This window comes from Caretta caretta, chromosome 1 (genome assembly GCF_965140235.1).
Source record: "Caretta caretta isolate rCarCar2 chromosome 1, rCarCar1.hap1, whole genome shotgun sequence".
Lineage (NCBI taxonomy): Eukaryota > Metazoa > Chordata > Testudines > Cheloniidae > Caretta > Caretta caretta.
The window spans coordinates 353,874,537-353,885,553 of NC_134206.1; the positions used below are offsets into that span (position 1 = coordinate 353,874,537).

At 57.6% G+C, this 11,017-nt stretch overlaps 1 protein-coding gene across 1 annotated transcript; it reads right to left on the minus strand.

The window, feature by feature from the left end:
• Positions 1 to 1,370: 1,370 nt before the first annotated feature.
• LOC125624974 (C-type lectin BpLec-like) lies at positions 1,371 to 9,647 on the minus strand. Its single transcript, XM_048826453.2, has 6 exons — positions 9,330 to 9,647; positions 8,755 to 8,834; positions 7,483 to 7,577; positions 6,546 to 6,686; positions 4,196 to 4,307; positions 1,371 to 1,661 (listed from the first exon to the last, which is right to left on the minus strand). The coding sequence occupies exons 1-6, from the start codon at positions 9,470 to 9,472 to the stop codon at positions 1,594 to 1,596; spliced, it is 639 nt and encodes a 212-aa protein (XP_048682410.1). The 5' UTR covers positions 9,473 to 9,647; the 3' UTR covers positions 1,371 to 1,593.
• Positions 9,648 to 11,017: the final 1,370 nt, after the last annotated feature.

An 11,017-nucleotide genomic window follows, 5' to 3' on the forward strand; every position in this document is an offset into this window, starting at 1 on the left:
GCGGGGGACCCCCCTGCTGCTGCATTCTGTGTTGTCTTTGATCACGTTGTCTTTAAACAGAGTCCCCAGCCCCGGCAGGAGAGAACACCTGGCCCCACCCCCTCGGGCTCGTCCTGGATTGGGGTCACTCGCCCCGCCCAGCGCGTGAGGGTCGATCAGGCAGGGTGAGTACGGTTCTGCCGCCTTGGATTCGTACAATGAGGATAACAACATTTCACACCCCGCGTCCCAGACTAACCCGGAACAGCCCAGCTGAGCACTGTGGTAAAGCAGGTCTGTCTGCCGAGCACCCAGGCAGCCCAGGCGTGTCAGATACGGTCTGCTCCTGAGGTCTGCTCCCCCAGCTCATCCCCACAGGGCAGAGGGGAGCCCATTCAGATCCCGCTCACATACACAGCGCTGAGTTTGTCCAGCTTGTGCTAAACCAATGGATTCCTTGAAAGGAGCTGTACTGTGGGGGTCCCCTACCTCTGGTACCCCGAACAGGCCTCATGTTTGTGGCTTTGCCAGGAGGCCAGTTAGGTTTTAAAGCTGAAATCGAACAAACTTGGTTTGCCAGTTTGGTGACTATTCTAGCTGCTATTTGAATGGGATTGAATCAGGAGAGCCCCTTTTCCTGGAGGAAAGACCTGGGGCCAGCACAATAAGGGGACGCTCTGAGAGAGGCTGTATGAAGGCTGGGGGCAGAGGAGGCCCCCGTCAGTCAGGGACAGAGATAAACATGGCAGGGGAGAGGGGAAGGGATGTTCCCCAGGTCACGCAGAGGCCTCCGGCAGAGCTGGGACTGGAACCCTGAGTCCTGACTCAGTCTTTTCGGTTCTGTATTCCTGCTCTCTCCACAGGCTTTAAAATGCCGGGCGGACGGACCAGTGACTCTGCTATCCACAAAGACACTTCAGCAGGAATCCCGGGGACGCAGACAAAGGCACCGACGCCAGCCTTCTCATCAGAGCTGCTGCCCGCACCGTCTCCTGGCCTTCGTCATCCTCATCCTGAAAACATCCTGACCAGAGTGGGCCTAAAACACCATCCCAAGTGCCACTGGCAACTCCGAACGCCACCTGGGATCAAACCAAACTTGAACAGGATCAACACCAGCTCCAGCCCATCTCCACTAACGTCTTCTCTTTTACCCCCAAAACAGGACAGAAGGGATGAGCCCCCGGGGGCGGGGGGGGGGAGCAGGATGAATGGGCCGTGTCTCAGGGGTAGCGATGTTTTCACCAGAAGGCCAGGCCCTCCTCATTCTTAATTCATTCCCTTTCCTGCCCCTGAAGCCCTAGCTCTGGGGTGCTGAGGCTGGAGCCAGGCAACACATGGAAGTGTCCAGGCCAGGATCAGGAACAGGAGGAAGGAGACACACACTGAGCTGAATGCTCCAGGGAAAGTTTATTATCACGTCACTGTGCTGAGATTGCTGAGAAGAGCAGAGCAGAGGTGCGACAGAGAGAGAAGGGGGCACAGCAGAGCAGGAGTGACACAGCATAACACAGCGATGCTTTGCCAAAGGGGCTTTGCAGCCGGGGACACAGGACCTGGTCCCCCAGGGCAGCCAGAGGGACCGAATCCCCAGGTGCAGGCAAGCTGCCTCCCCTAGGGTTTGCGCTTACAAATGAAAGAGTGTCTGTGTTCACAGGGATAATCATGCCATTTCTGAAAACCTAGAAAGAAAAACAGAAATGACCCATGGGGTGGGGCAGGGTGGGCCATTTCTGCTCGTACAGTGACCCCAACCCTGCCCCATTCCATGCCCCTCGGAGAAGATCCCAGCTCCTGTGCACAGATTGGGGCAGCCCCATCCTGCTGTAGAACTGATCAATGAAATTGTTTTTAATTGTTCACTTTATTCATATAACTTCATAAGCAAAGTTTATGAATTAAACAACATTCATTCATACCCCAATAACTGGCTAATTGGTTACCCCAATAACTGGCTAATTGAGTTTCACTTTCAATCCAATTGCTTCTTAAATCACTGAAATTTGCACTGCTTCAACATTGTAGCTTCTGCTCACTGTTTGTCATTCCTTTAACTTGCCCCAAACTCCATTTTAAAATGCTCACTCCATTTTTGCAAAACCCTGCTGTAGTCTGATTAGTGTAATTTAGATGTGGGAATGAGGTATGTACGGATGATGGAATCAACCTCCAGCCCCAGCCTGTCCTGATGAAAGAAAGTGTAAACACCCAACGGCTGAAGATGCAGACAACAGCCCTGACAAAGGAAGAGGAGTCCACCCTCAAAAGAAAAGAACAAAGGTACAATTGAAGAAACATCAAAGCCAGGTCCTAGCCTGCAAGTCATGTCTGCAGTTGACAGGGGATCAGTCACACCGGACCCAGAGGCAGAGTGACACAGCAAGACCGATAGACTCTGGATTCAAACTAAAGCCTACGAAAAGGATGGGGGAGATGGAAGACTTTGGAGGGTAACATTCTGCTGCCAACATGGACGGGCATCGGTGCATGCCCCACAGAGACCCAGCCCTCCCTTGTGCCCGGCTTTCCTGGCCAGTTAGCCACCACGAGCCCAAGCTACATTCAGGACTGGTAGCTATTCAGCAGCTGCAGAACATTTGGGGGTGTGTGTGTGTGTGTGTGTATTAGCTATTAGCTAGTGGTTATAGATCAAATTGTGTTATAATAAACGTGACATCTTGTCTTGTCCCCTGAAACAATCCTGTGTGGTTTTGTCTGCATGACACTGCAAAGAGATGCCGAGGCTCAGCGTGAAAGGGGAGACGCCTGGTCCATGTGCTACTGCTCCTCGTGGGTGCGGGTTTCTGCTGCTGTTTGACTCTATCCCCGTCCAGTGACTGCGGCCCTGGCTGTGCCCATCTGCTGGCATCAGGCCTGACAGACAGTGAGCCTGTAACTCAAGACCGTATCATGATGCGCCCGTACCAGGGACTCCATTAAGGTTACATAGGCAGCCTTAGTCTGGCACTTTCCTTGGCTTTGGGACTTCCATGTTCCTTATATGGGTGCAATTTAGGAATAGTTTATAAAAGTAACAAAGAATTAATGTTTTAGTAAAACGTTAATCAATTATTACAGAGCCCAATGGTCAATTGGCTGCTTGTTACTATAGCGTGTGACTGTCTACCACACCCGGCTTATGGCAAGCCCAGGCCTGTCCCAGTGATAAATGGAATTGGTCTGAGCCCCGACCCTGCCCCTCACTCCCCACACCCACTGGCACTGCAGGCCCCGTGCGGACACAGCACTCAGTGATCAGGGCCAGGCAGGGGATTCATTGTGTATTTCGCTCCTCTCCTGTTCAGAACCTGTCTGCAAAGCGACCCCTCGTTATCCACTAACACTGGCCAGTCCAGAGGTTCTCAAACTTGGGATCCGGACCCCTTATGGGGTTGCAAGGTGGTTACATGGTGGCAGGGAGCTGTCAGCTCTGTGGGGCTGACAGCCCCGAACCCCATTACATTAAATGACCCCTCTCCTTGTGAACGTATAACGGGGGTCACACTGAGAGGCTTGCTGTGCAGAAGGGGTCACCAATACAAAAAGGTTGAAAACCACTGGGCTAGTCACTGCCGCTGTCTGGGCTATTTGGAACTTCTTCCCCTCCCCACTGGCGCCGTGAGCACCCGGTCACGTATGCTACTGCCACGGGGTCTGCTCCCTGGCTGCAGCTTCTGCGAACGATCCCCTCCCGGAGCCAGTTTCCTTGGGAACCTTCATTCGTGCTCAGTCTGTGGACATTCCGAGATGGTGCAGCACTTTCACAAGCAGCCGGCATGTGTGCAAATGCGTGTGAGTAACACGACCCCGCAAGGGGGCCAAATGCAGCTCGGTGCCCACATCATTGTGTGGATCAGTGTTCGCAGGGCAGGGGTGCAACAGTGACTCAGAGCCATCCCCCTTTAACAGCTCAGCAGAGTCCCCCTCTGGGGCCAGGGTGTGCGTGTGTGTGTGTACACACACGTCTCTCTTGCCTGTCACTGGAGCAGAGATGTGAACTGACGCAGGGGATCTGGTAAGTAGGAGTTTTACCAGGTCAGATAAGGGGTTCTCTCCTGACTCCCCTCCCAGCATGGGGCAGGAAAGAGAGAGGAGCAGGGATCGGCACCCCAGAGCGTGCTGGGGACAACTCGGATCAGTATCTCAGGACCTGTGTGGTCACAGAACTGCCAGGGTTCCCCTTGTAAGTGCATGTGGGTCTGATCCACTGACTTACCTGGACTTTCTAACACTACACAGGCCTCGTTTAGGTTCTGATTATCAGGTTGCCCGTTATCCCAACCACTGAAGCTGACCAGGGATTTATCGGCCCATCTCCAGCTTTGATTCTGCAGAGACAAAGGAGAGCAGAGCCCCTGTAAAACCCAAGATTACACAGCTAGAGACATGTCCCGGAGCCGAGGGGCCAGGGGAAGGGCACAGGCAGAGGCTGCCCAGTGACACTGGAGACACTGATCATTGCTGTGAAATGTCAGCGCTGACAACCAGGGCTACACTTACTGGCAGCTGAAGTTACACCAGGACCAGCCCAAGCCCTCGGAAGCATGAAAATAGCAAGTGAAGGGAGAGTCTCCAGCACCCCCTGCCCCTGCCATCCCCACTTCGCCGAGGGGAGCGCACCCCGACCTGCCCTCAGCTTCCACGTCCATCTCCAGCCCAGCCCGACAGGCAACCACGGCAGCGTCATCCCACGCGCTGTCCTGCAGACCCACGCTGCTGACCCGTTTTCTCCCGTGTGCACCGACCAACACGACGACGCTCCCAAAGCCCATCCACAGGAGAGTTACTCTGCTCCCCGCTGCAGAGATCACGGAGTTAGTTCTGGGGGACGGGGGCGCTGGATGAAGCTGGGGTTCGCACTGTCGGGGATCAGGGCCTGCAGCAGAATTAGTCACCTGGCAACCCAACCAGCCGGCTGCAGGCCACCGGACTCACTGCACCACCTGCCTGGGCAGGAAGGGCAGCTGGCCGGCTCTTAGCCCAGCAGCTCTCTGGCTGCTCAGTGTGTTCATGCCACGGCCGCGATCCTCCCTGTGCCTGCTGCTCCTCTTCGTGCTCCTGTCCTGCTCCAGCCCTGCTCCATGTCCTGCTCCTGCTTGTTTCCCAGCCTTGCTCCTGCTCAGTCCTGGCCGCCTCAGCTTGCTCCTGGTCCTGGCTTCCTTACCCTGACCTTTCCCTGTTATTAATTCCCCAGGCTTTTGTATGGGGCCATGTCCCTCGGTAGGCAGCTCCTCAGTGGGTGGGCGCAGGGGAGCTGCACAGGGGGAGCTGCCGAGGGGCAGAGGCCGTGCTGACATTGCCCCAGGCTCTGTTAACGCCCCGAGGGGTGGGCCAGGAGGTGTCTGTCTCTGGCATTTGATCACAGTGAGAAGTGAGGAGGCCAAGAGCAGCCGGGCGTGTTTAGCAAGTGACAGCCTGTCGGCTGCAGGGAGCCTCGTGCAGGAGTCTGCTCCGACGTCCCGTGCTCTGGTCCAGACAGGAGCGGCTGCAGCAGGGAGCGTCTGTGCGGCCCAGCAGTGCTGCCCACAGAGCTCCCCCGTCTCCCATCGGTACCACCGGCGCATTGCTCTCTGCCTTCCCGCCGGGCAGCAGGGCCAGCCGCACCCACCACGTGCCACCAGCCCAGAGCTCTCAGAAACGGCCCGTCCAGCCTCCGCAGCTGGCTGTGTGGATTACATAGAAGATTTGTCCTCATGCAAGTCCCACGTCACACACATGACCATACACAGCATCCTTGCCGGCGTCCTGCCCCGAGTCCATGGGGGAGCAGCAGCAGCTGGGCAGGGCCCCAGGGAGAGACACTAATTGATCCTGTCCTGGAAACCAGCCTCTTTGCTGGGCTAGAGACTGGACTGGAGCGCCTCCCCCCCCTGCTCCCCTCCCCCCGGCACTGGCCTGCAGAGCCCTGACTCGCAACTGGCCTGGCCCAGGGGCCAAACAAGAACCGCGGTTGCCCACTTTGAACTGTAAGTGATTAAGCCTCTGTAGCTAGGGGGTATCTGCCACCTTCCCGTTCCTGCCAGCCCCAGGACCTGCCTTGTCCTGAACCTGTGTTGGGTGGGTATCGGGCCCCACCGGGGATCCCGCTACAGGCCTGGAGCTGAAGCGCCTCTCGCCAGGGGACCCCCCCATCACTAAGCCCACCCTGAGGACGAATACACCCAGAGTGACAGCACTCCCAGGGCTCGGCTGCCCTGGCATTGTTCGCCCTGCCCATGTGGCTGCCCCTTTCCACGAGCCCTCGTCTAGACGTCTCGTCCGTGTGGGGCTGGGGCTGACTCTCATGCCGGGCGTGTACGGTCTGAGCACAACGGGCCGGTGTGGGGGACTCTGGGTGCTCGTGTAACGAATGTGAATATTAATACCAGCAGTTTATACTCTGCCCCGGGCGCTGGGGATCGATCCGGTGACTGAAAACCCAGACGGTTACAGCCCCTTTTCACCCCGTTCCAATGGAAATCCTGCTCTGGCGGCACCCCCGCCCCAAACAACCACCTCACTGAGCAGAGAAACAGAACCCGGGGCACGGGGGGCTGCCAGGGGCCCAGCGGGCACCGGGCACTCACCTCCTCAAGATCCAACAGTCCGATCCAGACGGGACTGTTCCTTCTGTGGTACCGCTTGACATAAAGAGCCAACACATTATTTTCTCCAGTACTGTGAATGGAGACGAGATGGGCCCCGTTCCCATGGCGCCGGCACTCAACCTGGGCCAAGAAGAAACAAAACCAGTTACCCCCCAGCCCCACTGCAGGGAGCAGCAGGAGCGAGTCCAGCCCTGTTCTGGGGCCCTGCCTCCCCCGGGCAGCAAGCGCTGTGAGGGGACAGGACCCCCTGTTAGCGCCTCTCCCCACCCCCAGCACCAATAGGAGAAGCCTCCCTCCTCCTGTGAATGTGGATGACAGGAACCACAGTTTCCCCAGCCCCTCCAGAGCACGAGCACAGGGAATTCCCAGCCCCATGGTCACATCCACATGCACCCAGGGCCCCCCAGCATTACACGGGGCCACAGCCCCCCCATGAGGTCCGGGCAGTGACTCCCTGGCCACTTGCCAGCCAGCAATGGGGATGGAACCGGAGACCTTCAGCACAGCCCTGCCCCCGGAGCCAAGGGAGCTGCTTTGGTAACACCGAGTAAGGAGCAGCCCCTCTGGAGCCGGGACCCCACTTGGCCCAGGCCATCCCTGGCAGACACAGCACAGGACAGGCGCGTTGGGTCCAGAGGAGATCGCGCCCCACCGGGAGCTACGTTTACATTGCATTCTGCTCCCCAGCCTGGCCAGGGCAGGTTGATCCCTCACAGCCTGTTCCCGGGGCTCTGGCTGGGGCAGTGTGAAATGTGCCAGTCCTGGGCTCCCACGCCTCCCACCAGAGCTGATTCCCCAGCCCAGCCCCGCTCACTGACTCTGATACTGAGCCTAACCCTCCCCATCCCCACAGCCTCCGGCTCCAGCCCAGCGCCCCTGAGCCCCGCTGCTTCCACCCCCCGTCGCCGCCTCTCACCTCAGCCTCTATCCAGGTTTTCTCTTGGAAGAAGTATCCATAGCAGTTGCCTTGGAAGAGCAGCCAGCCCTCGGGACAGGTCACATCTCGTGCCCCTGCGGGCAATGGTGGGGAAAGGACACCGCCGTTAGAGGCTGTTTCAGAGGCACAGCCGTGGCTTTCCCATTAGCACAAATAACATTGGGTCCCGTTTGGGGCTGTGTCTGGCGGGCAGAACCCTCCAGGCCCTGGCACTGCAGGAAGAAGCTGGGTTTGCCCAGACCCCACATCGGCAGAACGGGGCCCGTGGAACCCAGCCCTGAGCAGGGATCCCAGCAGGGCAGGACCTCTGGGTTTGAATGGGGCGTGGGCTCCTTTCCCCCGGCTCGCTGGGGGGAGGAAGGAGCCAGTGCATTGGTGGGGTGGCTGATAGACCGTCCCCTGCCCCAGGGAGCCCCATGGACTCCCAGCCCTGGGAAGCAGGGGATTATGGAGCTGCCAGCCACAGTGGCCCCAATTCAGCTGAAGCCCTCAGGCAGAGGGAATTCCTTCCAGCCTGAGTTTGTCCCCCTCTCTCCTTGAGCCATGAGGACAGTGGGACCAGGGAATCTGGCGGGGGCGGGGGGAGGGGAGAAATGGGGTTAGCACAGACTGGGCTAGAGAAGAAATCGGGAGCAAGGGCCCAGTTCTGGATGGAAGGATCTAGGGGATAGGAAGAGGGAAGGGGAGAGAGGTGCCCAGGGAGATGGGGCATGAAGAGGGGGGATAGCAGGGATCTGTGGGGCTGGGACGGAGGGGAGGGGGAACACTGTGCAGGCACTGCCCTTCTCAGGGCTGGGGGCACAGAAGGATGGGGCGGAGCCGTATCCCAGCAGAGGGAGGGATGGGACAGTCTAGAGGAGAAAGGCACAGTGTGCAGGGAATGGGGCAGCCCAGCTGGGATCAGATGGGGGAGAAGCCAGGGCGGGAGCAGAGCCATGACCAGCCCTTGGAAAGGGACCCCGTGGGGACACATCCAGCCAGGGGCAGGGGACCACGGGAGGGCAGGGTGGGAGCCTGTAGCTGACGGGGGCTCAGTGCCTGTTGCCCAGGGACTGGCCCCATCCAGTCCTCATGGGAAGAGCCAACCCTGGGGGGCATTTCATCCACCTTCTCTCACTCGCTCCCTGGGGAGGGGCCGCAGGGCCTGGGCTTCCCCCTGGGGAGTGACCCCCAGCAGCAGGAGAGGAGCAGAGGCTCTGGGAGCGACAAGGAAAATGAATTTATTTCCAGAGGGGCCGGGCAGGGACTCACCTGCCAGCGAGGGGCTAAAGTTCAGGCAGCCGAGGAGGCAGAGGCTGAAGTAGGCAACTGGCCCCATCTTCTCGTTTCCCCTGGGGGCAAAACACACCAGGGAGATGGGCCACAAGAGCCTGAGACACCCTGGGAGTGACCCCACCCCACCACGGGGCATTTCCCAGGGGGAGACGCTTCGGAGCTGGGCTGTTTGCTAAGGGGCCTGGCCGGGCTGGATGGGCCCCAAGAGGGATACCAGACCCGGGGGGACTCAACTCAGAGGCCCTCGTGGGGCAGGGGAGCTGTGTGGGGCCCATCTCCCTGGGCTGGTTCCCAAGGGTCCATCAGCCTGCAGCTCCCCCTGCCCCTCCTCTCTGGCAGGGCAGGGCAGAGGCGTGGGGAGCGGAGCCCCAGGGAGAGGATGCTCAGCACGACCCAGGGGACAGGGTGTGGGGGCCGTGCTATGGGGGAAGGGGTGGGGCAGAGACGGCCCCAGGGACTCACCCAGGGCAAGTCCGGCCATGAGGCCCCATCACGGGGCTCAGCTGCCACCCAGTGAGGAGGAAGGAGGGACGGGAGGGGCAGGGACTCACCTGTCTGTCTGTCTGTCTGGGTGGCGGGTCTGGAGCGATGAGGATCGGAGCTCAGCCTGTACAGGGTGCTCTCTCCCAGGGGTATTTATAGACATACTGGGGTGTGGTGTGGGGGAGAGAAGGGGGGGCAGGATGCTGAACATGCAAATCAGCCTAGCTGGCAAATACAAGGATCCCAACCCAGAGCAAACAGAGACTCTGTGACCCGCCCTTCAGCTGAACTGGGACCATCAGGAAGCCTTTGTTAGGGTGAGATCAAAGGCAGAGGCTTTGGGTAACGGGCCCATCCTGGGCCTCTGCAGGAACCTGAGTCCTTCTTCCCCCCCACATCGCTGCCGTCTCCCTCGACCAGGCTGCAGCCGGTTCTTTCCCATCCCGGGGGTTCAGGGAGGATCAGCCCGGGGCTCTGTAGCCCAGTCTCCTGTCTCCGGCCATGGCCAGGACCAGACCAGCTGCCTCATGGGACGGGGCAAGAATCCCAGCAGTCGACCAGGCTGCAGCCGGTTCTTTCCCATCCCGGGGGTTCAGGGAGGATCAGCCCGGAGCGCTGTAGCCCAGTCTCCTGTCTCCGGCCATGGCCAGGACCAGACCAGCTGCCTCATGGGACGAGGCAAGAATCCCAGCAGTGGCAGCGAGGAGATAACCTGCTTTGGTGAAGACGCTGCCTGACCCCCAATGCTCAGCAGGAGGGTTTATAGCCCAGCCTGAGCTCTGGGATAGTTTTATCCTCACTGTTAGAGCTCTGCATGTTCTTGTTATCCAGGTAAATCCAGCTATTGACCTCAATAATATACTGTGGCAGTGAGTTCCACAGTCTAATCACAAGATGCTTGTGAAAAGTATTAACTTTCTAGTGCCTTTCAGTATTCAACAATCCCTGTGTTCTTATGCTAGGAGATGGGCTGAACCGACATGCCTGATCTCCCTTCCCTAGAGCAGTCATTATTCTCTATATCTTTAGCAAAAAAAAAACAGGAGTACTTGTGGCACCTTAGAAACTAACAAATTTATTAGAGCAACTTCCACCTTCTCTGTATGTATGTATATATATATCTTACTGTCTGTTCCGTTCTATGCATCCGATGAAGTGGGCTGTAACCCATGAAAGCTTATGCTCGAATCAATTTGTTAGTCTCTAAGGTGCCACAAGTACTCCTGTTCTTTTTGCAGATGCAGACTGACACGGCTGGTACTCTGAAATATATCTCTAGCGTGTCCCCTGTCCTGCGTCACCTCTGTAAGGTAACCATCCCAATCTGTCAATCTCTCTCCATGTGGGCATCATTCCACCCCGGAGCTGACCCAGACTGCACACAGCATCCCGACGAGGCCACACCATTGATTTATGTAACAGCACTGTAATAGGAGACTACACAAAAATGAGGAAATTAAAAAGGTACAGCGACAAAGTGAAATCGCGGCAAGCTGCATGGAAAGACACCATAATAGAGGCGCGACTTAAATGCACACCCCAAATTTAAAAACATAGTAAGAGAACCAAAAAAGTGCCATCACGGCTAAACAACAAAGTAAAAGAAGCTGTGAGAGGCAAAAAGGCATCCTTGGAAAAGTAGAAGTTAAATCCTAGTGAGGAAAATGGAAAGGAGCATAAACGCTGTGTCAAAGTTTGACTCAGACTCACAATTTATCAGACCACTCTGTTTTATTAGCAAAGCTGCTCTGCTAAT